The 26,222-nt window shown below is 52.1% G+C and overlaps 1 protein-coding gene across 1 annotated transcript; it reads left to right on the forward strand.

Moving 5' to 3' along the window:
* The first annotated feature begins 651 nt into the window (after positions 1-651).
* On the forward strand, positions 652-26,214 carry FAM163B (family with sequence similarity 163 member B). The gene is made up of 3 exons (XM_088177527.1): positions 652-907; positions 23,466-23,581; positions 23,664-26,214. The coding sequence occupies exons 2-3, from the start codon at positions 23,489-23,491 to the stop codon at positions 24,213-24,215; spliced, it is 645 nt and encodes a 214-aa protein (XP_088033653.1). The 5' UTR covers positions 652-907; positions 23,466-23,488; the 3' UTR covers positions 24,216-26,214.
* The last annotated feature ends 8 nt before the right edge of the window (positions 26,215-26,222 follow it).

Below are 26,222 nucleotides of genomic sequence, written 5' to 3' on the forward strand. Positions count from 1 at the left end.
GGTGAAGCTCTGTTGTCCAAACCAACATTCCCTGGCTCCGTGGTGGCTGACACGGCTCTGTAAGGGGGTGACACGGCTCAGCAAGGTGGTGACATGGCTCTGTAAAGGGGTGACATGGCTCTGTAAGGAGGTGACATGGCTCTGTAAGGGGGTAATCCCAGTACAGAGAGGGTGACCCCAATCTGTAGGGGCGTTGTTGGGCTATAGAGAAGGTTACCCCACTCTGCTGGGGGTGATCCGGGTATAAAGGGGGCGACCCCACTGTGTTGGGGGGAGTTGATTCGGGTATAGAGGGGGTGACCCCACTCTGTTGGGGATATAACAGGATAACTCCTCTCTCTTTGGGGGTAACCCATCTCTGTCGGGAGCCCCTCTCTGCCCCTCCTGGATATCCAGAGCATCCCCACACGCCGGGGCGGGGACCCTGCGGCCGCATCCCGAGCTGGGAGCGGGGTGGGGGGAGCAGCCCCGCATCCCTCCGGCAGCGCCGCATCCCGGGCTGCGGGGCGCTGCCCGTGCGGGGCCGTGCGGGGCTCGGGGGCCGTGCGGGGCTCGGGGGCCGCCGCTGGGTTCGGCCCCGCTCCCGGCCCGTCATTGGCGGCCCCGGCAGCGCTGGGAGCGGGGCGGGGAGGCGGGAGCGGCCCCCGCAGAGCCGCCGGCCCGGCCATGTGCCGACAGGGGTGGCTGCTGCCGGCTGCCTGCTCCGCTGCCGCCCGCCTCCTCAGCCTGCTTGCTGCCGCTTATTTTTAATTTTTAATTTATTATTTTTTTTAATCGTTGTTTCATTTTTAAGATTTTTTTTTTTTTTTTTAAAGCCGTTTATTTTGGTATTGATGCTCTCCGAGCGGGAGACTTCGGGAGACGCGGTCCTCACCTGAGCGAGCCGGCCCCATTCCCCCGTGTGAAGGTAAGAGGAGCGGGAGAAGGCACCGGTGCGGGGGTTCCGTGGGACCCCCCCTCCCCCAGCTCTGCCGGGTCCCTTCTCCCCGTCTCTCCCAGCGCTGGGGTCTCTCGCGGTGTTTTTTCCCTGTTTGCTTCGCTCCCGCCCCCGCCGCCCGCTTCCCGGTGCATCCGAAACTGCCGGGGATCGCTGCTCCGGGGGAACCGGCAGCGAGCCCCGCATCCCGGGGGATGCCTGCGAGGAGGGCGGCAGGCACAGGACAGCCCTGGCTGCAGGGAGTGGGGCTGGGAAGGGATTTGGAGGGGGAGACAGGATGAGGAGGACATGGAGAAGTGCACGGCATCCTCTCCCCCACAGCCTGCCCGGAGGGACCGGCCAGCTCAGACCTGCATGGGAAATACCGGCGTGCTCCAGGCTCGGTTTTCCCTCATCCTATAGCTCCAAATCCTATGAAGGATGGCGTGAAAGCACCTTTTGGGAAAGCTGCCCCCATCCCATGCCTTTCCTGGGTGTGCAGGTCGTGTCCTTCTCTGCCCCAGGGACACCTCGGTCCCCTTTGCACGCTCAGTGTGGGACTGGAACCGGCCTCTCTTCGTGTTCTGGACATCTCACCTGGAGCCATGTGATTCACTTTGTTTCCACCTTATGTGCTGGCCCCAAAGGCCATCAGAATCCCCCTCTCCATCCCAATTAGTTTGTAGGACACCCCAGTCCCGGGTTAGGTAGCAAACCATCCCATTAACTCATGCTCAGCAGAGCAGTGGTGATGGAGAGGGATCCAGGGCAGAATGTAAGGGAGGAAGGCGATGGCACAGTCACCTGTGGGTTGTTTTTGTCACTCTGAATCCAGCAGCCATCAAGGTCTGTGCTCTCAGAGCCACACGGATGTTGTTCAGCACATTAAAGGTAGCCTGAGGGCTCAGGGGGGCTGTGGGAGGGAGAGAGAAATCCCCCAAGGGAAGATGGCTTTTCATTTCCCCATATCGACCGCTCTCAGACAGGATTATTTATATTTGACATAACAGATCACCAAACTTGGGAGGTAGTGGGGGTGTGCTCATACTCATTAAGGTAGACAGCTTTCTGGCAGAATAAATTCAAGGTAAGAGAAGATGGCACTTTGAGGTTCAACAGATTGTCTTCCAGCCTGAAACGAGCAGCGAAATCAGCACAAAACCTAAACGGGAAAACTCTGCACTTCAGTCGGTCATGAGGTATAGCTGTCATTTTAGGGAACCTGGCGGGTTATCCCAATTTTTAGAGTGCAGATGGTGACTTCATTTGAGCAAAAGTACCCAGTAGGATGGGATTTTTAGTCATCACATCTTGTCTCCGCTGAGGAAGCATCTAAATTTTAGCGCTGTGAGGGAAAGCAGTTGACACGAATTGTGCATGAAGTGAGTGCCTGAACTATCCCACACCTGTACTGAGGCTCCTGCCCCATTGCAGTGGCTTGTGAATAACTGGAGGTTCTCTGCAGTCTCGGTGGTTGATTTTCTTCTCGCCTGAAACGAGCAGAAAGGTGCATTAGGGGCTGTCAGTTGGTGAAAAGAGATTTTAAACACCTTAAAGACCATGCAGCTGTAATTAGAAGTGTAACCTCCTTCCTCTGCATGTCAGGATTTCTGTGCAGAACGATGACAGGACCTCTTAAGGAATGGTGATGGTGCTCAGGAGAGATAAAGAACTTCAACAAAATCCCCTGCAAAGCTGCTGATGTTGATTTATCACCCTGCAGTACATTGGTTCTTGTTCAGAAAGGATGTGGGGATTTGAGGGGAAGGAAGGAAACAGCCTTTGTTCCTTTCTAGTTTATTGGCAGCTCTGAAATACCTGTGCCTACCTGAGCACAGGAGTTGCAGAACATCACCAGTGCTGTGGCTCCTGGTTGTGTCCTTGCTGTGTTCATTGCTGTTTTCCAGCACAGCCTGGTAGACGGGTCTGGCTGTCACATCTCCTGACCCTTTTGTGAGTCTGTTGAGTCTGTGGCAGTCCCTAAAACCTCGTGGAGGTGACACGAGAGTCAAGCCTGGAGGTTTGACACGGGGGCTTTGCTCTCTGAGGAGAACGTGTTCAGCAGTGGGTAAGGGACAGACTCTCTGCCCACAGTTTATTGACCCAAGCCTTTCTAAATTCTTCTTTCAGCTTCCCACTCTGAAGCTGAAGAACACCCCTGACCCTACAGCCATTCCTCAGCACCCCTTTAGGATCTTCAAAAGTTTTGCTGGGTGCCAGATTCAAAGAGATGAAGGTGCTCAATTCCCTCAGGCATTCAGCCCACAGAGCTTCTCTGCATCCTCACAGCCTGGCACCGTCTGTGCCACCGACCTTTGGGACATCAGGATGTGTCCTCAGTGCCCAGCACGTGGGGCAAGGAGGGGTTTTGCAGCTGGCCAAGCTCTAAGGGATTTGCCTGACTCAGATTTTCCACTCTGGCTGCGCAGTGCTGGTGGAAGAAGCAGAGGTGGCTGTGTCCCTTGTCACTCAGCGTGTTTGGGTACCTGTGTGTCGTGTTGTCATGGATATGGATAAGGACATGGCCAGGAAAGAGGTGCTGCATGCTGGCAGGGCTCCTGCAGCCAGAGCTGGGGATGCAACTTGTGACATTGAAGAGGTGCAGGGAAGGGATGGAGCAGAGGTGGCAGCTGTTGGGGTTGGAGTTGCAGCTCATTCCCTGTCTAAACTGTGTTTTCTCCCAGGTCGTTGTGTGTTATCTCCTTCTCTCCTTACGGTAGGATTGGTTCCCCCTTTGCCTGAGCAAACAGCCTTTATCCCAGCAGTGCAGATGGGCAGAGGGGTGATGGACAGACAGCTGGGTGATGGACTCTGACCCTCTCCAGACCTTTCAGCCACCCTCAGCTCACAGCCAGGACCAACCCAGACAGGACTGGGACCTCAGGAACCTGCTAGAGCAGCCCTGGGCAGAGGGCAGCTGGAAAGGCTGAGGAACAAAATTAAAGGTCAGAATAATACTTTGAAATATCCCTGGACCTCTTTGTCCCCGGAAAGGTTAATAACAGCCTTGACCCATTAATAGCAGCTCAGGGCAGCAGCAGGAGGACCAGACTCCATGGAGATGTGGTTCTCAAGGTGTCAGAGGCATCACTGAGGAAAGACAGGACTTGATTTAGGCCAGAAGAGCAGCAATGGTGATTTTATCCCATCCTATGTGCCCGAGAGTACAGATTTCTCTCGGGAGCTGAGCATCAGCAGGGACAATGTTGGGTCTAACACCTCCCTCAGCGTGAGCTCCCCTTGGCAGGACAGGAGGTGGAGACAGGACATGAGCCAGGGGCTGGTGAGTTCTGTCACCCTCTCACTTCAGCAGAGTTTTCTCTGCTCATTGAACAATCCCCCGTGACGGCTCAGAGCTGACATTTAACTCCACTCCCAATAATGCCACAAGACGAGCTGAGGCATCACCAGGGCAGCATCACCATCCCCAGCACTTCTCCCCCATCTCCCTCCTGCAGGATAAAACCCACCTGCAGCCACAGAATCCCCATGGTGGATGTTGTGAGTGTGCTGAGCTGCTCTGGACAGCAGCACAGATATTTTCCTGAGCTGGAAGCTGGAAAACACGTGCCATTGTCCACCTGTGCATGAGCTGGAGGAGGGAGGGATGCAGCTCCTACACGGGGCTGAGTCGAAGGTACACGGGGCTCTGCTGCCCTGGGAAATAATTCTCTGCTCCACAGCTTTTATCAAGGAGATGGAAACTTGTCATATTCTTTTTGCAACAATATCTGACATTATCCAAGCAATTTGCCTTTGGTGTGTTTCCAGAAATAGTTAGGCCTACGGTAGGCAGGGGTGACATCTGGATGCATTACTGCTGAGTTCAGAAACGTTCAGTAAACAAGACAGGATCTATTGTTTAAAGGTTATTTCAAAAGGCTCCCAGCGACTTATCTGGTGAAAGCTTTAATGGCACTGTGGTAATTGTCTTTTCTGAAGGGTGTTTTAGAGGGAACTTACCAAAACTCCAAAACTAAGGCTCAGCCTGTCCTAGCCAGGGGAGACACTCGATCCAACCTGGAAATGTGATGGGGTTTGCTCGTTATTTCAGTGTGGTGGGATCAAACCTGGGAAATGGCTGAAGGAAGAGCAAGCTGGGGGGCACAGATAGGGGATGCAGGGCAGCTCACCAGCACTTCAACACTTAAAAAAAGTCTCAGATCAGCATAACAGGGCAGCAGGATTCACATCAGCAGGGAGAGCGAGAGAAAGAGCCCTCCCCGAGGCACTGAGGAGAAAATAAATGTCATTAGCATGGATAAAGCAGCCGCCTCGGAGCACCTGAGCCGAGGGTGGGAGGCTCTGCAGGGAGAGGGGCTGGCGGGGGCTGAGCCCCGAGAGCCCAGCGAGGCCACAGCAGGAGCCACTCGGAGCCCACGCCTCTGTTCAGCACATCCCTGAGCAATGAATAGCTCTCTGTCAAAGAAAGGAAAAGTGAATTCCTGGCAGGAGCCAAGGGCCAGCTGTCCTCCCCTGGCCTGGCCCAGGTGCCAGGGATGCTGCTCAGGTGGAGGAAGGGATGAGCTGTGGCTCTGCTGTCACTCGCACATCTGCACTTGCTCCTGGCAGGAGCCACTGCTGGCTGCTCTCCTCAACCCCAGGGCAGGCAGGATTAATGCTCACTGATGATTTCCTGCCCCTCAGAGAGGAAATCATGTCATGAGCTCGCATATCTTCCTGTTTCACCAGTGTTTTTCTCTGAGGGGCAGTGGGGGTGAGTGAATTCTGCCCAGAGGAGCCCTGGAGCCAAGCAGAGGGCTCTGCCTGAGGCAGGACCATCCTGTTCCACTGGCTCCAGCTCTCCTCTGCCTCACCTGGTGCTGCTGTGAGGCTGTGTCAGTGCTGCAGGGTCTCAGTGCTGGGCCACAGCTGCTGGGAGCCCTTTGGAGTTGCTCAGATCCCACACACCCAACCTGCTGCCCATCCCTCCCTTTTCCCTTCTGTTCACCCACTGGTGTTCCAGCCCTGCCCTCCCGCTCCACAACCCCGTCCTTTTCTTCCTCCCTTTCTGAAACAACAATCACAGAATCCTTAGGTGGTGAGATAACCATGGGAATCTGCCTGGAAAACAGGCTTTGGTGAAAAAGCATTTTTTCCCTTTGAATTGAAGTCCAGCTTAGGCTCTTTCAAGGCTGAGCTGCTTGGCCTCTCCTGGGGAGGGGATAAAGGAGATGATCTTGCTCAGCAGGGGATGGAGCCCTGGGCACCACCAGCTTTAGGTCTGGCTTTGCTCTAGGTATGAGTTCATCGCAGGCTCTGAGCTGCAGAAGCTCATAAGCTCATTACATTGGGGGAGTTGCAAGTGGTGAGCAGGCCACACAGCTGGCATTTCCTCCCCTTCCTTCCCATCTTAGCAAACCGGGAGGAAAAGTCCTGTGTGGTTGCATTTTTTTCCTGTGCAGAGCTGTCCCTTGTTCCTGAAAGGGCTGGACCACGATGGACACGAGTGGCCTCTTGTAGCTCTGCCTTGTCCCCACAGAGCTGGCACCAGGAAAAGCCAGCTCCTCTCTTTGCTCACTGAGTATTTGAGATTAAAGGGGGAAATCCATCAGTATAAATGCCAGGGCGAGGGGAACCTCCAGATTTCTGGGTGATGGGGCTGCTTTGAAATCCCCTGGGGATCACCTCAACCTTGTGATGGATTCCTCATCTCCCCAACCTCTCCCCGGCTCGGGTCACTTCAGCTGAACGGGATCGAAATGCCTGGGGGGTTCAAAGCTTCACAGACTGGCACTGATCACAGCAGAGAGACGCGGAGTTTGTTGTAAAAGATGATCCAGAGGCTCTGTTGAGGCTGGAATTCGCTGTGATGCTGCGGGAGCGTGCCCGGGAGCGAGGGGGATTTCACAGGGAAGCGCCAGACGAGTCCCCGGAGCGGCTTCAAAAATCACAGCTCTGCTGTAGCATCACTCACAGGCACGGCTTCCTGCGAGAAAAATCACTTACCTACAGATAGCTTTGCTCATTTCAATTCCAAATATTCCACCTTCGCTTCTCTGGGGTGTTTGGGTGTTTGTGCCTGGGAAATGCTGTGGTATTTTCCGAGGTGACCGGCAGGGACAGTGCGATCCCGGCACTGAGCTCCTGTTTGGGAACCCGCGTTTCTTCCCGATTTAGGCAGAGGGTGTTGCTCGGGCTTTGCCGTGCGATTTGCGTTTGGATTCCCTGCGCTCTCTGCGTTCGTTTGGGTTGAGATCCATCATGGATCTCCCTGCCTGAGCCCTGGCAAGCCATGAACTCTCTCCTTTACCTGCTGCCTGCCTTCCCGGCGGGGCGACAGCGTGTGATGGGGAGCTCCTGCATCATCCCTGCAGGCAGGGATGCTCCTCCTGCATCCCGCTTTTAATAACAGCGTGCACCGTGCCACCTTCCCTTAACACAACGGACAGAGGAAAACGGAGTTACAGAGGAAAACAGGAGGCATTTTGTGACAATCCAAGCTGTTTCCTGGGGAGGAATTACAGCGTGGAGGTGTTCCAGATGTGGGAGGGTGGCTGAGACCCCTGTTGGGGATCTCTCCCCATCTTCTCAGCGAGTGCAAGCAGGGATTTGCAGGGATGCAGGCTCTCCTGTGGAAGGGGAAGGAGGTGTCTCGGTCTGATTGGTGTTTCCTGCTGGGAAGCTAAGCCCTGGAAAGATTAGCAATGGGATCTGGGGGAAAATAGCTCTGCTGAGAGAGTGGGAGTGGAAGGATAACGAGCGCTGATTTGCGTTTGCTGTTAGGAAAATTTAGTGGGTTTATTGTTATGTTACACAAAGGAGCAACTGGGGTAATAATTCAAATTATGGCTGTCCCATGGGCTATTTGTGTGACTTTCTCCTTGTGCTAACAGAGACAGGCACGAAGCTGTCACTGCCCAGGGCTGCAGCTCTGCCAGGAGAGCAGAGCCAGCCCCACTTCCACATCCAAAATGCAGTAAAATGCTTGAAAGGTATTTCTCAAAGCCTTCCAGGTGATGTCTCCAATCCAGCTGCCACCAAAGCCATTTTCTGAGTGACTGTGCCAGAGTTAAGATCCACTCAGAGCAGGGAATGTGCTCTGGCTGGGGGGTTGGACTTGGTGACCTTTAAAGGTCCCTTCCCACCCAAACCAGTCTGTGATTCCAGCACTGGCATCACTGAGCTCGAGCAGGAGCTCTCTGGTCTCTCCTCTTTGCAGGGAAGACCTGGTGGGCACCAGGTTGCCCAGAGAATCTCTGGAAGTGCCCAAGGATCTCTGGAAGTGCCCAAGGCCAGGTTGGGCAGGGCTTGGAGCAGCCTGGGATGGTGGAAGGTGTCCCTGTTCCTGGCAGGATAAGAGGGGCTTTAAGGTCCCTCCTAACCCATTCCAGTCTGGGATTCTGTGATCTCCTGTGACCAGCACTGGATGTGGCATCCCATGGGCAGTCCCAGCCCCCTGAGATAAAGACAAGCACAGTGAATATTAGACAGCTCCAGATGATTTTTTTTCTGATTTGCAACACGTCAGCTTTGCTGTTTTCTCGAGAGTTATTCCTGATTCTCACAGAAGCTCGTGGGAGCAGATTCAGCCCACAGAAAGTGGAGTTTTCTTAGTTGCACCGATTTTCCCTTGTGTTTCTGGCACCACATCTTTGTTTATGTTGTATTTTCGAAGAAAACAATGCAGGTTACAGAAAACACGAAACAGTGCTACCAATTTCTGAGAAAACAAGCACTGATGTGACCTGGTTTCTAGGTACTGCTATAAATACTACATATTGCTGAATGTTCAAATTGGCAGGCAAAGGGTTAGTCTTTAAAACACTGTCTGATTGATTGGTAGTAAATATAAAGTGTGAAGATTGCTGGGCTGTGGCAGAACTGTTGACTGCAGAGGATTAGAGTTGCTCAGCCCCAGGGATGCATAAAACTGGCACATGCTGCTGCTGGAGTTTTGCTCGAAAAGAGAAGAGTCCCAAAAATTAATACAGGTTTGCCAGGACCTGAAATGAAAAGGGCTTTGTTTGATTGGGCTGTTAACATCACCTTGTAACCCAATTGCATGATAATCCAAATTAAATCGACCAAAAGCAGCACTGAAGCATCCTGGGCTCCCAGCAGAAATTCCCGAGCTCCCACATGCTCCATTCTCTCCTCTGTCAGGCCCAGGAGCAGTGGCACCCAGGTTGGAAGGTGTTTTTTAAGCAGGCCTGTGTTTTGGGACAGCAGTGAATGTTTTCCTGATTCCCAGAGGAGATTTCTGGTCTGGTGAACTTTCCCAAGGGACATCTCCTGCAGGAACAGCCCCATCACACATTTTGAGGGGCTCTTCTGTGCCAAGGGGCACTCCCAGGCACTGGGCAGGGAAGATACTCACATTTTTACAGCTCTGGGTTTTGTAAGACTTAAACTTCAGCTCAGTGTGTGGTTTACATTGAGGCAGGATGGTAATGAAGGGCTCCACGGGGGAGGTGGTGCCTGGAGAGCTCAGAAAATCAGCATCGGTTCAGTGAAGGTTTTGCTAATTTGGTTCTGGGCTCCCAGTCCATCCCAGTTCAGCTCAGAAAATCAGCAGTTTTGCTAATTTGGTTCTGGGCTCCCAGTCCAGCACATGAACTCTGTTATTTTACAGCAGGACATTCCTGCTTCCCAAGGAGTTCCAACAACTGTGCTCAGGCTAAATGAACTCAGGGTGCAAGGGGAGAAAGCTGAAATCCAGCTGGGATTTGGGGGGTGCAGTGGGAGCCTCCTCCTGCTTTCCAGGATGGACATTTGCCTTTACAAACAAACTGTAGGGTTTGCTGATAAATGAAATTGGATATTGAAAGATGAAAGAAGCAATGGGGAAAAACGATGAATTCCATAAGAATTAAAAATTAAAAGGGAGGGTTGTACATCAGAGGGGAATCTTAGGTATCAGGTGTTCTGGGAAGTCTGTACCTCTGAAGTACCTCAGCCAGTGAGGAAAGAGAGAGGGAACTTGGGATAAAAAGGGAGGCTGAGTCCTCCAAAAATTTGAGAGCCCCCAGGGGAATGCCCCATGGCCTCTCCCTTTATTTGAATAAAGTAAAAGGACTCTTCTGTCTCCTTTTTGTACATAAACCTCTGGTGTTTGTGGATTAATTTTCCTGACACAAGGAAGGGAGGAGCTGCAGCCTGCTCAGGAAGCAGCAGCCCTGAGCTGATCACACCCATCCTTCTCACCTCGCCTGCCTCAGTTTCCCACATTTTGGTGCCTGTGGCAGCATTTCCCTGGCTGCTGGGCTGGGCAGGGCAGGGAGGTGGCAGATGAGGATCAGGAGCCACTGCCTGGCTCTCAAGGGCCTCTCCAGCATCAAGGAGTCATTTCAAAGGCAGGGCTGGTGTCGTCCCCGTGCTGACGAGAGGCAAGAAGATCCTCACACGTGTTCTGTTTTTGGAAAGATGCTGTCCCTGGGAACACTCAATATTTCAAACATTTGATCCTGGCAGTTCCCAGCCCACATGGGCTTGAGCAGAGCAATTTGTGTGAAGGTTTTTCTCTGTTGCTTTATTCTCCTAATGAGGGTTTTTCAGCTGAGTTGTGTGAGTTCCTTTATCTTTTCTGCTTTTTCACTTATGATTTTGTTGTTGTGATTTTTTTTTTTGTTGTTGTTGTTGTTTTGGTTTGGTTTTTTTTTTCTCTGAGTTAAGTCTTTCCCTCTCTCATCTCTCAGGAAAAGCTGTAACAAAATTAAGGTGAGGAAAAAAGGGAAAATTTGCTGGAACTGGTTCATGGTGAGTTGCCAAGAATCTGAAAATTACCCTCTCAGACGGTTTGCATTAATTCCCTGATGCAGCAATGATAAATCCTTATTAAAGAGGATAACATAAGGAGATTTTTCTGCCTGTAGAGAAACTCCAGGGTGCAAACAATGAGGAAGCCCATCTCCCTCTTGTTCATGATCCCTGGAAGTGTCCAAGGGGAGGTTGGACAGGGCTTGGAGCAACCTGGGATGGTGAAAGGAGTTCCCCTAATGGGAGGGGGTGGGATGAGGTGAAATTTGAAGTCCCTCCAACCCAAACCATTCGGATTTCCGTGATTTCTGTGATCACTTTGCAAATGCAGGTGTGACAGTGGTGACACCAGCCCTGAGGGGGTGACATTACACGGAGCAAAGGGCAGGGAGCTGTGGGCAGTGTCTCTGCCCTGGCAGCATTCCTAAATCTTTGCACTTCCCTGCTTGCTGCAGCTCCCTGAGGTCCAGCCCTGGCAGAACCAGGCATAAGGAATTTAAATGCTGCAGTTTTTGGCCTCTGCCCATGCCAAGCAGCCTGAAAATTCACCCCTGTCCCTGTGTGAGGAGTGAGGGGCTCCTTCCCTCCCCACCCCAAGGGCAGCTCATGCCCTGGCCCAGGGAACATGTGCCAGTCCTTAACATTTCTGTGTCATTTCCAAGATCCCTGAGCTCCCCTTCTCTTCTCCTCTTCTTTATTCATGCACCACCTTGCCTTGCTGGGCTGGAGTGGGAAAAAACACTCAAACCCCACTCGGCTTGTGCCTCATCACAGGGCTTGAGCCAGAGCCTGAGCCAGAGCCATGGAAAGCTGTAGCTATGGAAACTCCCAACCCTTTTTTTTTTTTTTTCTGGTGGTTTATTCTTTTTTTTTTTTTTTTTTTTTTTGAGAGCAGCAACGTATTTCTCTTTGGAGATCCCAGGCAGAGCTGCCTGCAGCACCCAGGGAGTCCCCTGGTGTCACACAGCAGCAGCAGGAGCTGCCAGCACAGAGCCAGGGCTGTGTCCCCAGGCCAGAGGAGGGGGACTGAGGAGGAAAAAGTGGATTGTACGGAAAGCCAGAGCCCAGGGCAGCTCAGGGATGCTGAGGGGAGCAGGGTGATGCTCATGGAGATGTCACCAACTGCCAGACACCCACCCACAGCTGGCAGGGGTGGGCAGGACAGAGGGGTGCTGCTCCATGTGTTGGTGGCTGGATCTAGGGTGTCCCTAGAGCTCTCAGGGTTATTTTATTTTATTTTACTTTACATTTTATTTTATTTTATTCTATTCTATTCTATTCTAGTCTATATTTTTTATCTTTTATTTTATTTTACTTTTTATGTTTTTTATTTTATTTTCTGTATTTTATTTCATGTCACTTTATTTTATTATATTTTATATTTTATATATTTTATATATTATATATTATATATTTTATATTTTATTTTGTTTTATTTTATTTTTTTATGTTTTTATTTTATTTTATTTTATATATTTTATATTTTATTTCATTTCATTTCATGTCATTTTATTTCATCTCATTTCATTATTTTATTTTAAGAGCTCCCTGGATCCGTGACTCCTGAGCAAAGGGAAACATGATGTGCATCTTTCAAAGACTTTAATCTGCTGAGGCTCTTCCCATCCCAGGGAGTGTTCACACCCCTTGGAAATGCAGAGCTGTTGGATTTCCTGCTTACTGGCGATGTTCAGTGAATTCATTGCTCCTCCTCCCCAGCCTGATCGATGGCTCAGCAGCAGCTCAGGATCGATGTCTCCTTCACTTCCTGGCACATCTGTGGGCTCAGGGGGTCAGGGTGGGGCTCGTCCTTCCCAAACGCTGCTGCAGGGGGGGCTGGAGCTGGGGCTGCCCCCAGCACACGGTGCCTGGCCAGGTGGGAGCCACCGAACCTGGAGGTGGGATGGAATTGTCGATGGATTTCAGATAATCCTGCTTCAAAAGAGCTGAGAGCAACTTCTCTGTCTGGGAAATGGGTGTTGGGGTAGCAACACTTGTCCTGTCAGGCACTGCCAGAGCCAGAGAGCCAGAGAGACAGGGATAGACCAGAGATCCTGGGATAGACCAGAGATCCTGGGATAAACCAGAGATCCCGGGATAGACCAGAGATCCCGGGATAGACCAGAGATCCTGGGATAGACCAGAGATCCTGGGATAAACCAGAGATCCTGGGATAGACCAGAGATCCTGGGATAAACCAGAGATCCTGGGGTGAACCAGAGATCCTGGGGTGAACCAGAGATCCTGGGATAAACCAGAGATCTTGGGATAAACCAGAGATCCTGGGATAAACCAGAGATCTTGGGATAAACCAGAGATCATGGGATAAACCAGAGATCATGGGATAGACCAGAGATCCTGGGATAAACCAGAGATCTTGGGATAAACCAGAGATCTTGGGATAAACCAGAGATCCTGGGATAGACCAGAGATCCTGGGATAAACCAGAGATCCTGGGATAGACCAGAGATCCTGGGATAGACCAGAGATCTTGGGATAAACCAGAGATCCTGGGATAGACCAGAGATCCTGGGATAAACCAGAGATCTTGGGATAAACCAGAGATCATGGGATAGACCAGAGATCCTGGGATAGACCAGAGATCCTGGGATAAACCAGAGATCTTGGGATAAACCAGAGATCATGGGATAAACCAGAGATCATGGGATAGACCAGAGATCCTGGGATAAACCAGAGATCTTGGGATAAACCAGAGATCATGGGATAGACCAGAGATCCTGGGATGAGCCAGAGATCCTGGGATAGACCAGAGATCCTGGGATAAACCAGAGATCCTGGGATAAACCAGAGATCCTGGGATAGACCAGAGATCCTGGGATAAACCAGAGATCCTGGGATAAACCAGAGATCCTGGGGTGAGCCAGGGCTCGGTTCTGGGATGATCCAGGGCTCGGTTCTGGGATGATCCAGGGCTCTGGGATGAGCCAGGGCTCGGTTCTGGGATGATCCAGGGCTGTATCCCAGCTGGAGGTGCAGCTGGGCCAGGCTGCAGGCACAGTGTGGCCAGGCAGGGCTCTCTGTGGCTTTGGGCCTGCCTGAAGCAGAAGCCAAAAGGTGCAAACACGAGCTCTGAAGCACTCGGGGCTTCTGTCAGCACAGGCCTGCAGGGCAGCAGGGGTGGCTCAGTCCATGATTTCCCATCAGGATGATTCTCCAGGCAGAGGCTGTGGCATGTCCAGAGCCACTGGCAGGAGTCACAGGCAGAGCTGCTGCTCTGTGTGGCCATCAGAGGCTACCAGGTCCTTGCTGTCCCTCTGTGCAGTGTCCCTGCCCTGTAAATCCTTGTTCCCAGGATCCTTGTGATGGGGATGCTGATCCCATCCCAGCTGCAGTGCTGATGCCCCCAGGAGCAGGAGGCAGCTCCAGCTCCCAGCCAGGGCTGTCAGCAGCTGGGAGCTCTGCTGGTGGCTCTGTGTGAGTGTTTTCCCATCCTCACGGCCCAGCAGTCGTGTCTGAGCCATGAAACCCCATTTCAGAGGCATTTCTGGGAGATGGGACAGCAGGAATGTTGGAGTGAGCCTTTGGTGTCAGACACGAGGTCCCACAGAGCTCTTGGAGCAGCAGCTTCTGGTGTTCAGCTTTCAGAATCCACGTGAGTGGAGCAATTCTGGAAAGAGTCGCTCTTTCAGAAGAACAAATTCCTTTTTTCCCACTCTTGGTGCATTGGTTCAGCAGCGTTTTCTGACAATCAAGGCTTTTTGATCTCTCTGGCTGTGTCTCTCCAGGGGCTGCAGGGAGCTCTGAGATGGTGGAGAACAAGCCCTGCCTGTTGGGTGAATGCAGCAGGAGAAAGCCCTCGGCAGGGGTGTTGATATTTGGCTCTCAATGAGCTTTTCAGGTTGGCCAAGGAACATTTCCAGCCTGCAAAACTGGGAGAAGACCCTGGGTGCTCTCCACTCCCTGACCTTTTCCCCACTCAGCAGCAATTACAGCACCTTGTCTCAATCTGCTGATTCCCAAACCTGCTCTCTCTAATGCTTAATATCCTAAGCTGCCTAAGCCATAACTCAAGAGGTGATTAAATGATGCAGGGTGGAAAGACAGCACATCTTTCTTTTATCTTTTTTCTCTTTTTATTTTTTTTTTTATTTTTTTTTATTTTTTTTTGGAAGGAGTTTAGACTGCTTATGTGTATTTGAGATTATGGCCTGCTTCCCAGCTGATGGATGGGAATAATTCCTGGTGCTTAAGCACAGATTATTTGGATAGTGATAGGTGGGACTGGGGGGGGTAAAACCCTCTGGAGTGGTTTGACAGCAGTTCTGAAATGAAGACAGAGCCTGGCTGGTTGTGAGCTCCCACTGTAGCAGATTTTTTATTGTATTTGAATTTTTTTATTTTTTAATTTTATTTTTTTTAGTATATATGTTTCAGTTTTTTGGGTCTGTTTCAGATTTTGAAATTAGTTTTTGTTGGATTAGGGGTTTGGATTTATTATTTATTATTTATTATTTATTATTTATTATTGGTAGTTTTGTGCTTTTAATTTTGTTTGTAAGTTTTGATTTTATTTATTATAAAGTAGTTTGGTGGTCTTTTTATACTTTTTGTGAGTAGAGTAAATGTTAGGTATTTTTTTATTGTTTTTGTTTTTGATGCCAGTGTAGGGTTGGGATGCAGGGGTGCACTGGTGGGCAGCTCCCTGGCATCCCTCTGGATGTCTCCAGCATCCCTGCCGTTATCACCAGCATCTCTCTCCATGTCACCAGCATTCCTCTCGATGTCACCAACCCCCCTGCGGATGCTTTCAGCACGTGGCCATTCATTTTCACAGAGGGGCTCTTCACCGACGCTGAATGTCCACAGTGTTATAAATGAGAGACAAAAGTCTCGATATTCAGCAAAATTTCGATGGCTTTATTTGATATAGACAGAGCAAGCAGCGCTGGGGAACGTGAGGGGTCACTGCCCACACCACGCTCCATCAAACCTCGGTTTGCAGCCTCTTCTTATGCTGTGGGTTCTCCTTGTAATCAATAATTTTTGGTTTTTTGCTGTCGTAATTTTGCCGGGTAAGCAGTGGTGGTCGAATAAACATCCGTATCCCAATTCACAAAGTCTCTGGGGATAGTCACAGATAACCACCAGTGAAGTCCTGGAAGTCTGGTCCTTGAGAAAGGCAGCATTGATCACACAAAGGCAGGAAGGACTATCAGGAAGTCCGATTTTCCAAGCTGGTAGTAGATATAACTTATTTGGAAAACATAATATTCATAACAAGGTGATTTAAACCAGAATGATTTAATGATAATATTTTCCTTTATCTAGTGTCCATGCTTCACTTCAGACCTTAGCATTCTGGTTTATACAAACCCCAGTACTTTTGTGATTAACACCAATCTTTTATCAATTATCACAACAGTCACCTTGCCCAGCCGCTTTGGAATGAGGACAGCAGCACCTTCAGGATGGCCCCTGGAGGGGACATTCCCAAGGGCAGCATCCAGGTGATTCAGCGATTCCCCCATCCCTCCCCAGCAGCGCAGCCTCTCCCTCTCCATGGAGCGTCTGCAGTCATTGAAATCCCTGCCTGCCATTGTGCTTAGGAAGCCTTCACGCCGCTTTGATGAGCTGTGCAAATATTATTTCTGTGAGGCGTGATTTGCTTGTGCTAAATGCCATTAGTGCCTCATTACTGCAGAGCACACATTCCCTGGCTGCCGGAGGGGCAAACCCTGCATCCAAGGAAACCTTCTCAAGTGTGCTGGAAACTCAGACTGAGCAAATTTCCACTTTAAAAACTGCCATGAACTTCTGCTTTTTTTTTTTTTTTTTTTTTTAAGCTTCAGGAAGCCCCACAGTTTGAAGTGGCTCTTGCTGTAGGATGGATCCCCGGAGTAGCCTGAGCCTCCTCTGCTGGGTTTTGTTGTCACTGAGCTGCTGTCACACAGGAATCCAGCCTGGCTGCTCTGGCACATTGTGGGGGTCACACCTGATGACCTTTAAAGGTCCCTTTGACCCAAAATACGGTTCTGTGACAGGGACACCTGCAGAGGTGTGTGCACAGCCTGTCCTTGGTGTTTGGAAAAAACGTATACAACAAGGAGTTGTTGGACTGACACGTGATATTTAACAAAACACTTTCCATTATAAGATTCAGGGGGTTAATTCTCTGTAATATCATTTTTATATGTGGTTATATTGAATTATATTAGGAGCAGACAGAAGGAGCAGCTCAGTGTGACCCATTTCCCATCTCAGCACTGCTCTGGGAGCACTGGGGGAGATTTTTCTGGCTGCAAAAGGCTGAGCTGAGAATGGGCAGAAAGGAGAGAGGAACAGTCCCTGGTCCCCTCAGCTCTCTGGAGGAGTTGATTGTGAGTTCTGATTGATGCAGACTTGGGGGATACATCCCTAAATCAGCCCAGTGCTCATCTGTGTGATCCTGCTGTTCCTCCAGCCTTGGCTCTCCGGGCCAGGGCACTGAAATCTTTCCTGAGCACGGTGTTGTCCTGCCCTCAGCCATTCCCAGGTGTCCCCTGAGCCCTGCCCAAGCCTGGGGCTGGCTGGGATCCTGTTCTGCAGAGCTGAGCACTATTCCAGCAATGTCCTGGCTGATAAATAATTGATCACGCACTGGGGATCATTTCCCTTTCCAATGTGTGGTTTGTGCTCATCAGTGGGAGCTGAAGCATCAGGGGCTCTCCCAGCTGCAGGGGGGCTGGGGGGGTTTGTGGGGGTCTCTCACAGGAGTCTGAGCTGTGGGTTACCCCTGTACCAGTGACAGTGACCTCTGCAGTTGGCTTTAAGTCAGGTAAAGGCTCTAAGGCCACCAGAAGGGGACAGGTGGATGTGGAATGTTTTGTTCTTTGTTCAAAGCCCATGGCGGTGTTACAGGCATCTCCCAGCTGGTGGAGCCCTCTCTGGTGTGCCATAGGCTTACAGAATTCCTCCTTATTCCAGGGATCATCAATGGTGGTACCTTTCAGGGTAGGGAAAACCCCTCCTGAGTGCAGGAGCTGCTCTGCCAAGGGCGGTGTCTGAGCAGAGATGGGATGAGCACAGTCCTGATGGATGCAGGAGGGAATTTGGGACTGCTGGGGTCTCTGAGCCATCTCCAGCACCCAGGAGGACCCATCTGCTGTGGATGAGCCTGGGAATTTGTGAGTAGCACTCTCCCAAAAGGGCACAACAGAGAGAGAAGTGCCCTCTGCTCATAAAATATTCACAAACCCTTGGAGCACAGAGTGCCTGGAGATGGGATTTCCCACGGGGACAGCAGTGGTGCTGGGATGGGCAAGCAGGGAACGATGAGATGCTGAGGAGTGCCCAGGTGGCCTTTAGCAAAGCCAGGGGTCTGCAGTAACCCAGCCCCCAGGTGCCCTTCCCCAGCCCACCCCCAGCCCAGAGTGGCACAGAACATCTGTCCCCAGGCCAGGAATGCTGTGTCAGGAGGGGACAGGGAGCACACAGGACTGATGCAGGCCCTCTGCTTAAAGTGTTTTTCATATGGAAAGCCACGTTCCTGCCTGTGTTTCTGGCAGCTGCCCTGTCCTCTGGCTCCAGCGATGCAAAGTCTTCTGCTGGCTCCTTGCCCAGCCATTCCCTGAGCCCAACTCTTATTCATTGACTGGGTAGGATTACAGGAACTGGGGGAAATGCACGAGGAAGGCTGGATTTGCCACCAAACTGGTGTTGGCTCCTGGTTTATTTGCTGCTTTCCCACCTCCCAGGCTGGTGGCAGTGGCTTTCCTTTACACTGATGCTCTCTGGTGTTTACTCGTGGGCAGAGCTGTGGCATTTATGGAGCTCTAGGGTGGCAGCAGAGGAGTGTAAGCCAGGCTTATCCTGAACTTTACAGCATCAAAGGCTCGGATCCAGTCTGCTCTGCCCTGGAGACTTTATTACAGTGGGATTTTTTGTTATTCTCATTCGAGGTCCTGATGCTGTCTGCACCCAGCTCCAGGACAGAAAGCAGCCAGGCCCAGTGGCTTTGGGCAGTGGCACCTTGGGCATCCAGCTCTGCTCACCTGCTCTCCTGATTCCCTGGAATTGTGCTGAGCTCTTTTTTCTTCCTTCTGAGGCAGGGCCTGATCAGCATGTCAGGATTCTTGGCACACGGAGGAGCTGGGAAGTGGCTGCATTGCCCAAGACCTGCAGTGCTCCTGTGTAGGCAGCAGAGCAGGGGCTTTGCCCCACCTAATTAGTGGTTTATCAATCAGTCTCGTCTCTTCTCAAAGCCAGGATGAACAGAGACACAGCTGAAACAGTTTTTCTCGTGTTCAGGCTTGGATGTTTATTATATCTTATCAGAAAGTACAGACACTATGACAGCACTTCCAGCTCCTTGCTAGAAGTGAGGAAAAATGGCCCCAGAGGCAACTGCTACAAGGTCTTTTAAGGTTAAACAGTCCAATAGAGAATTAACACCGACATTATTTATACTTTTGACCCAATAATAGATTCCTGTGACCCTTAGAGTGACACTGACTGACCAGCCAGAAACTACTACCTGAAATCCATGAAGAAGAAAAAGAAAGATGAACAAAGAAAGAGACAATGCCTTAAAAAACCTCCATGTTGTCCTATATCTATTACTATACTATAAAAACCTCAAATTTAAACCCCATCACGCTGTGAAAGCACACACTTCTAATTCACTGCACACTCGTGATTTTTACTTCACCACTCATATTTAGAAGCCAACTCCAAGGCCTCAGGTCAAAAGCAGTGTTTTCCAGGGGGTCTGTGCCTGAGAGCACAGAAAGCTCCAAAACTCCAGATTTCTGGGATCCAACACTCCTGCCCCTGCACCACACAGGGTCAGACTCAACACGCCCAGTTTCCACACAGAACCTCAATCTCCCCAACCTCATCATCTCCCCCCGAGGTCTCTCCCTTGGCTCTTTGCCTTGGGGTGTCCCAGTGAGGTGGTGCCCCCACCAGCCTGGATGAGGGGCAGCCTGGGGGCTATGCAGGGTCATTCCCCCCTTGGGGACACCCACACACAGCAGCACTCAGTGCAGGAACAACAAGCACAGAGTGGGGCCAGGGATGTGCAGAGCAGAGCCAAGACAGGCAGGATGGTGTCACTTCAGGACACAGCACTGGCCTCCCCTGCTCCCTGCAGAGGGTGATGTGGGTGTTTCTCCTTTTTTTTTTCTTCTTTTTTTTTCTCCTTTCCTTTCTCCGTCTCGGCTGTTTGGAAGCTCAGGGCAGAGCTGAGCCCTGCTCCCCTGCACAGGCTGAACGAGGGGCAGGGTCTCATGCTGAGGTTTGAGCTGAGTGTCCCTTGAGCAGGGGCTGTTTGTGCCTGTGTTTATCCCTGGGTGTTCATTGGGGTGGGCTCCCAGGATCAATCCTGCCAGCACTCATATCTGTGCTGCCAGCTGGCATTTTGTACCCAGTCTGGCTGTTTTGTCTGAATTTCCAGCTCCTGGGGACAGGTGAATAAGGGCAATTCCCACATTTTATGTTGGATAGAGGGCTGTGCTGCCTCTGGCTGCAGAGGAAGCAGCTCCCAGGGCTGCTGTACAGAGGGACAAATTTGGGATACAGCTCTTTGCATGTAAGACACGATCTTCTTGTGCAGGCACAGCTTCAGCAGGACCAGCATTCCCTTCTTTTAACCACTTGCCATGGCAGCACTTGCAGCTGGTGCAAAATTCTTTGGAGTGACTTTGTTGCCCTGCAGATGGGAGTTGGGGTGGGATGGGATGAAAAGCCTCATTTATTTAATTATCTGGAAGATTATCCTTAACACCTGTGAACTCTAGAAATTGGCTGAACTGGGTGCTTAGAGGAACCTTGGAGCCTTCTCCTCTTCCATCCCCAGGTCTCCTTTTCCCCCAACTTCAGCAGGCAGGATCAGGCCAGTCCACACGAGCCCTCCATCCTCTGGACTTGGAGCTGAGTTTTTGGGAGCCGGGTATTTGCTGGAGCCTTGTGCTAGGCTGAGCTCAGCCCCCCCAGCTGTTCAGAAGCCTTCCTCCCACGCCTGGCTCCCCAGAGGCAGCGGCTGCACAGAGCCAGGCACAGCTGTGAGCAGCCTCTCCCCACCCTGGGCACCCACGGTGGTCCAGGGGCTGTGTTCAAGATGCTGGGGAGGTGGAAAGAGGATGATTTCTCATCCCAACCCTTCTCCTCCCATTCTCTGTTGTTCAGGAGAAGATTCCTGAAGGAGGGAAGCTCCTCATGGCAGTGCCCAAGGGAAGACAAAAGCAGAGGCTGAGGCAGACCCGGCCCTTAATGAACAGTTCAACCTCAAAATCCACGTCCTCAGCCATGGCAGGGATGTGCAAAAGCAGGCAGGTGCCACAGGGCTGTGTTTGAAACCAAACAGCTCCTGCAGCACCTGCATCTGGGAATTGTGCAATGGTTTTGGTTTGCAGCAGCACAACCTGTCCTTTTCACTCTGAGAAAGGAGAAGTCTTGCACCAAGCTCCAGTAACCCCAGGGCCACCATCCCCTGTCACCCCATGGCACTGGGGACCACAGCAAAGGGCTGCTGGGCAGGGGGCAAACAACCTGTGTGGGGTTATAGCCCCCTGCAGCCCCTTCCAGCTGTCAGGCAGGGATGGATGATGCGCTGGGGGATGAATTTGGATGGGCTCAGACATCCTTGGTAGCTGCAGGAAGGAGCTGAGCTCTCCTGGGACTGAGTCCCCCGTGCCTGCGTTCCTCAGACCAGGGCTCCCACATACCTTCTGCAAGACCACAGCAGAGCTGCAAAGCACTTCCTTTTACCAGGATATTTATTGCTAAATATATGAATCTGGGAGCCTGTGGAGCGTGAAATTAGGAACAAATGTAAAAAGGAGGTCTAGACAGGAATTGTTCAGCTTATGGGCCTCTGCATGCTCTGCTTCCCTCCCCCTTTGCACGCTGGAGGGTTTAAAGCTTCCAGGTATGCAGCTTTAATCAGAGAAGTATGTTTGGGGAGGGGAAAAGGGAGAAATGCAAATGGTCCAGCTCCGGGGGGAGCAGTGGCTACGATGCCACGTCTGGCTGGGCGCGGCTGGACAGGAACCATGGAAATTGGCTCCGTGCAACCCTGGCTTGTGCCCTGGGGCTTTAATTAATGTGTGGAAAAGCCAGAGAGCCCTCCCTGGCAGAGCTCTGCCTGCCACCTCCCATCCTGGGCCGGCAGGGAGATGCTGATGCTCTGTGATGGGTGCAGCATCGATCCCTGACAGCCTGCAGGGTTGGGTGGCCACCCCACACCCAAATTCCTGCCCCAACCCTGCACCCCCTGCCCTTGGCTCCGGGGCAGCGTGGGGATGGCAACCGGGAACAGCAAAGGACACAGGGATGGGCATTTCCAGCTGGCACCTGGGCCGGCCAGGTACCTCCATCCCTCTTCAAACAGCAGCCAAAATTTCTAAATCACTGATACATCACCTGCAAACCCTTCCCGTGGCTGTGTTGCTCCCCCTGAGCCTCCTCAGAGTGTTTTCCCCGAGGAACGAGGGCAGGATTTGGCCCGGCTCCTGCCGGTGTGAGAAGCCCTGGAGCCGTCGGGATAAATTCCCTTCCCTTCTCCCGAGCTGCTCAGCAGCAACATAAAACGTGACACTGCTTTACCCATTCAGCACTCGCCCAACTTTAGCAGGACATTAAGTGCCTGAAAATATGGCAGGGGTTTGTTTTCTTTGGAAGCACGTTAAATCCCTGACAGATACAGTTGCTTTTCCTCGGGTGCTGAAGTAATTTGGGGCTTGGGGTGGCTGGTTTTTGGTTTAACCTGATAGCACGAGCTGGGAGCCAGCTTTGTTAAAGCTCTTGTAGAGTAGGTGGTCAGGGTATGATTTCTCCCTTAATTTATGTCGCTCCTCCTGTTCCCAGCCCCAGCTAAAACGTTCCTGGAGCTTTACTGGTGCCAGTTTTAGTGCCACTGCCTCGTAGGTGCTGGCAGGTGTGAGCAGGCAGGTACTGTGTCTCCCCAGCATCCTTCCCGGGGCAAAAGCTGTGTCTTATCCTGGGGTGGAGACGAATTCCAGGCCTCCCATGAACCTTCCTTCAAGGCAGGGATGCTGAGAACAAGTCCTGTGCTGGTGATGCAGGGCTTGTGCTGTGCATGATGCACAACATCCCTGTGAGCCCAGCAGGGACAGGGACAGGGACAGGGACAGGGACAGGGACCTTCTGCTGCTCCCAGTGCTGTGCCAGCTCCCAAGGGGCATTCCATTGAGAGAAGGGTGCTGATGGTAGCCCAAAACACAAGCAGGGTGGCCAAGCTGAGCCACAGCATCTCTGTGATGTCCAGTGCCCTCTCTCCCAGCCACAGCTCACCTGGGACTCTCAAGCATCATCCTGGGGTGCCCCCAGAGCCCCCCTAAACTGTGGCTTGGCTATGGTGAAGTGGAGGATCCTGGTGCCTTGGATACATCCCACTTTCAGGGAGGGCAGCACCCCGCTCCCTGCAGTCCTTAAAGGCTCACTTAGCAGCTCCACGTTATTCCAAATTAAAATACCACATTGTTTTCCTGGGGAAAATGTATTACAGGCTCAGAGAAAAATGAGGGCAGATCAGAAATCCTTATTGCAAGGCTCCTTCTCCCATCGCTGACGCTTTCTGCCACCAGGTAGGAGCTGGGAGAGTGCCCTCGGTGCCTGGTGTTTGTCCCTTGGCTCCCCCTCCTGAGGGCACAACAGGCAGACGGGACCCCAGAGCTGCTTCTCACTCAATTCCTCACCCACTGCATGAAGTTTTTTAATCCTTGCACCATTTTTGGGAGGATGGGAACTCCCTGGTGACTTTCCACAGGTGCCCAGTGCAGGGACCTGGCCTGATTCTGCCCTTCAGAACCCTCCTGGTGTTCAGCCCATTTCAAAGAGGGGTTAAGCAGAGACTTTGGGGCTCCCTCACGCCATGCACTCAATTTTGCAGGCTGTTAATGGAGAAGAGGGCGGATGACAGCCGGGACCGTGGTCATCACAGGTGGAATATTAGCGACTGTCATTCTACTCTGTATCATCGCCGTCCTCTGCTACTGTAGGCTCCAGGTAAGGCTGGGGGATGGCTGGGGAGGGGAGGGCTGATGGGCTGGGAGCTTTTGGGGTGCCAGCTGAGCCCCTCCCGTTTCAGTACTACTGCTGCAAGAAGGATGAATCCGAGGAGGACGAGGAGGAGCCCGACTTCGCCGTGCACTCGCACATCCCTCCGCTGCACTGCAACCGCAACGTAGTGCTGACCAACGGCCCCTCCATCTACTCCTCATCCCCCTTCGCCAAAAAACCAGCCCAGAGCCGGCCCAGCTGCCCCAGCTGTGCTCCCTATGAACCCCCCACCTCCTTCCTCCAAGAGCCCCCCACCTCCTTCCTCCAAGACCCCCCAACTTCTTTCCTCCAAGAGCCCCCCACCTCTTTCCTCCAAGAGCCCCCAACTTCTTTCCTCCAAGAGCCCCCAACTTCTTTCCTCCAAGAGCCCCCCACTTCCTTCCTTCAGGAACCCCCCACCTTCTTCCTGCAGGAGCCCCCCGAGGATCTGCACAACGGGGGTGACAGGGTGAGCTACAAGACGGTGAGCCAGGAGGATCTGGCGCTGCCGGTGTCCAACCTGCAGGCTCTCAACCCCAACAGGCTCTCGGCCATGCGGGAAGCGTTCTCCCGCAGCCGCAGCATCAGCACCGATGTGTGAGCTGGGAGCTGGGAGCTGGGAGCTGGGAGGTGCAGCCTAGCCCACCCACCCCTCAGAATCTCCCCCTGAGGTTTTGGACAGCGGGAAGGACTGGTTGGAATTGGTGGAGTTTTGGAAAGGGGAAAAAAACCAAACAAACAAAAAAAAACGAAACAAAAAAAAGTGAGTGTATTCCTACGGGCTGGCGGTGTAAAGGGGGAGCAGAGCAACCCCAAGCGAGGAGCAGGGGGGTGCAGCTGGAACGGGAGGTTTCCCCAGTGCTGCATTGCTTGCTTTTATTCTTTTATAAAGAGGATTTTGATATTGAGCATCCTTTTCTACAGAGGAGTTGCCCTTCCTCAGCATTCGCCCGGGGGGATGCTGGGGGAACGATGGGGCTCACGGGTGGCTGAAAATGGCTCGTGCTGCAGGTCAGCAGCAGCTGCTGGCATCACCTGGGGGCCCCAGGATGCACTCACGTGCTCACACACACCCCAAAATGTCCTGCAGCAAAGCAAGGCTGTCACTGCCCACCCTTGTGGCTCCCTGTGCTGTGCTGCTCGCTGCTGCAGCCACGGGAGTGTCTGTGGGTGTGGGGGTGAGTGAGCGCAGCCCTGCACCTTTCCCAGCCCATCCCACTCCTCCTGCCAGGCGCTCATTCCCGGGTACAGCCAGGCACAATCCCCTCAGGGTCAGGATGGTGGCTGGGTCTGTCCCTGGAGCCCCCCAGAGTGGCCTCATGGACCCCCTGAAGGAGCTGGGGGTGCAAAACCACTGCATTGCTCAGCTATGGAAATAACACACAGCACACTTTGGGATGGAGGAATGTGGATAATCAGCATCCCTGCTCCAAATAATGCCATACACAACTTCTGGCTGAGGGCTCCGTGGCACAGGGCTCACCGTGTGTGCGCCCACCCCTTGCATGCACAGTTTTACATACATTTATTTGTTTGGGAGGGGGTTTTTTTAAACAAAAATCAAAGAGGAAAAGGCACTTTTTTCCCCCCATCCAGGATAGTGTCAAAACGCTTTTAAATTCACTCAAAACCTCCAATTTGCATTTTCCATTGAGCCATTTCCCATAGCCAGGCAGCCTGGCTGTGGCACCAGCTCTGTCCCACGCTGGATCCAGCAGGGACAGCCCTGGCAGAGCAGCAGGCACAGAGCTGGTCCCCAGGCCTGTCCCTGTGCACCAGGTGTGCTGCAGAGGAGCCCTTGGGGTTACTCAGCGATTTAGGAGAGGAATTGCAGCACTGAGGGGACTCCTGCTCTGGTTTCTCCCTGCTGTCTCCATTCCTCCCCTCTAACCACACTCCATGTGACAGAGCACCCTGTTTCTCCTGGACTGGGCATTATTCAGGTTAAAAGCATCACCTGGGGATGGCTGGCGAGGATGGACTGGCTGCACACAGACTCTGATGGCCTCAGTGCTGTGCTCCAGGGAGATTTTCCTTTTTTAAAGATGTCCTGGGAAGAAGCAGCCGTGGCTGCAGCCCCCTGGGCTCATGGACACTGTTTGCAGCCCACCTGGGTATTTTACTTCAAACCACGAGGGCTTTTAATTCCACAGGAAACCTTTTGAAGTACAAGTCAATCTTTGCAAATGAGTATCTTGGATTTTCGGGGGGGGGGGGGGTGTCTCTTTGGGGTGGGGAGGGCTGGGGTTTGTTTCATACGTGTTTAATATTCCAGGCTTGGTCCCTGTGGTCCAGCACAATCCCTCTGCTCCAGGGGGATGCAGCCACTCAGACCATGCTCCCATGTACAGTTCTCACTGGGGTTTGTTTCCATGCCTTGAGCCCTTCTCTTCCTGTTTTTCGTGATTTCTCCTCCCAACCTTCCTTTCCTCCTTTTTTTCCTTGTTTCTTTCCCTTGTAGCTTGGAAATTCAGCAAACGGGGTTGGCTTTCCCTCACCTGGTGATCTGTTGTACAGAACTTTGGGAATCGCAGATAGGGGAGGGAAAAAGTAAAAAAAGAAAATAAATAAATACAAAGAAATAAATTACTTTGACATGGGTTTTGAG

Source organism: Sturnus vulgaris, chromosome 22 (assembly GCF_052056855.1).
Source record: "Sturnus vulgaris isolate bStuVul1 chromosome 22, bStuVul1.hap1, whole genome shotgun sequence".
Taxonomy (NCBI): domain Eukaryota; kingdom Metazoa; phylum Chordata; class Aves; order Passeriformes; family Sturnidae; genus Sturnus; species Sturnus vulgaris.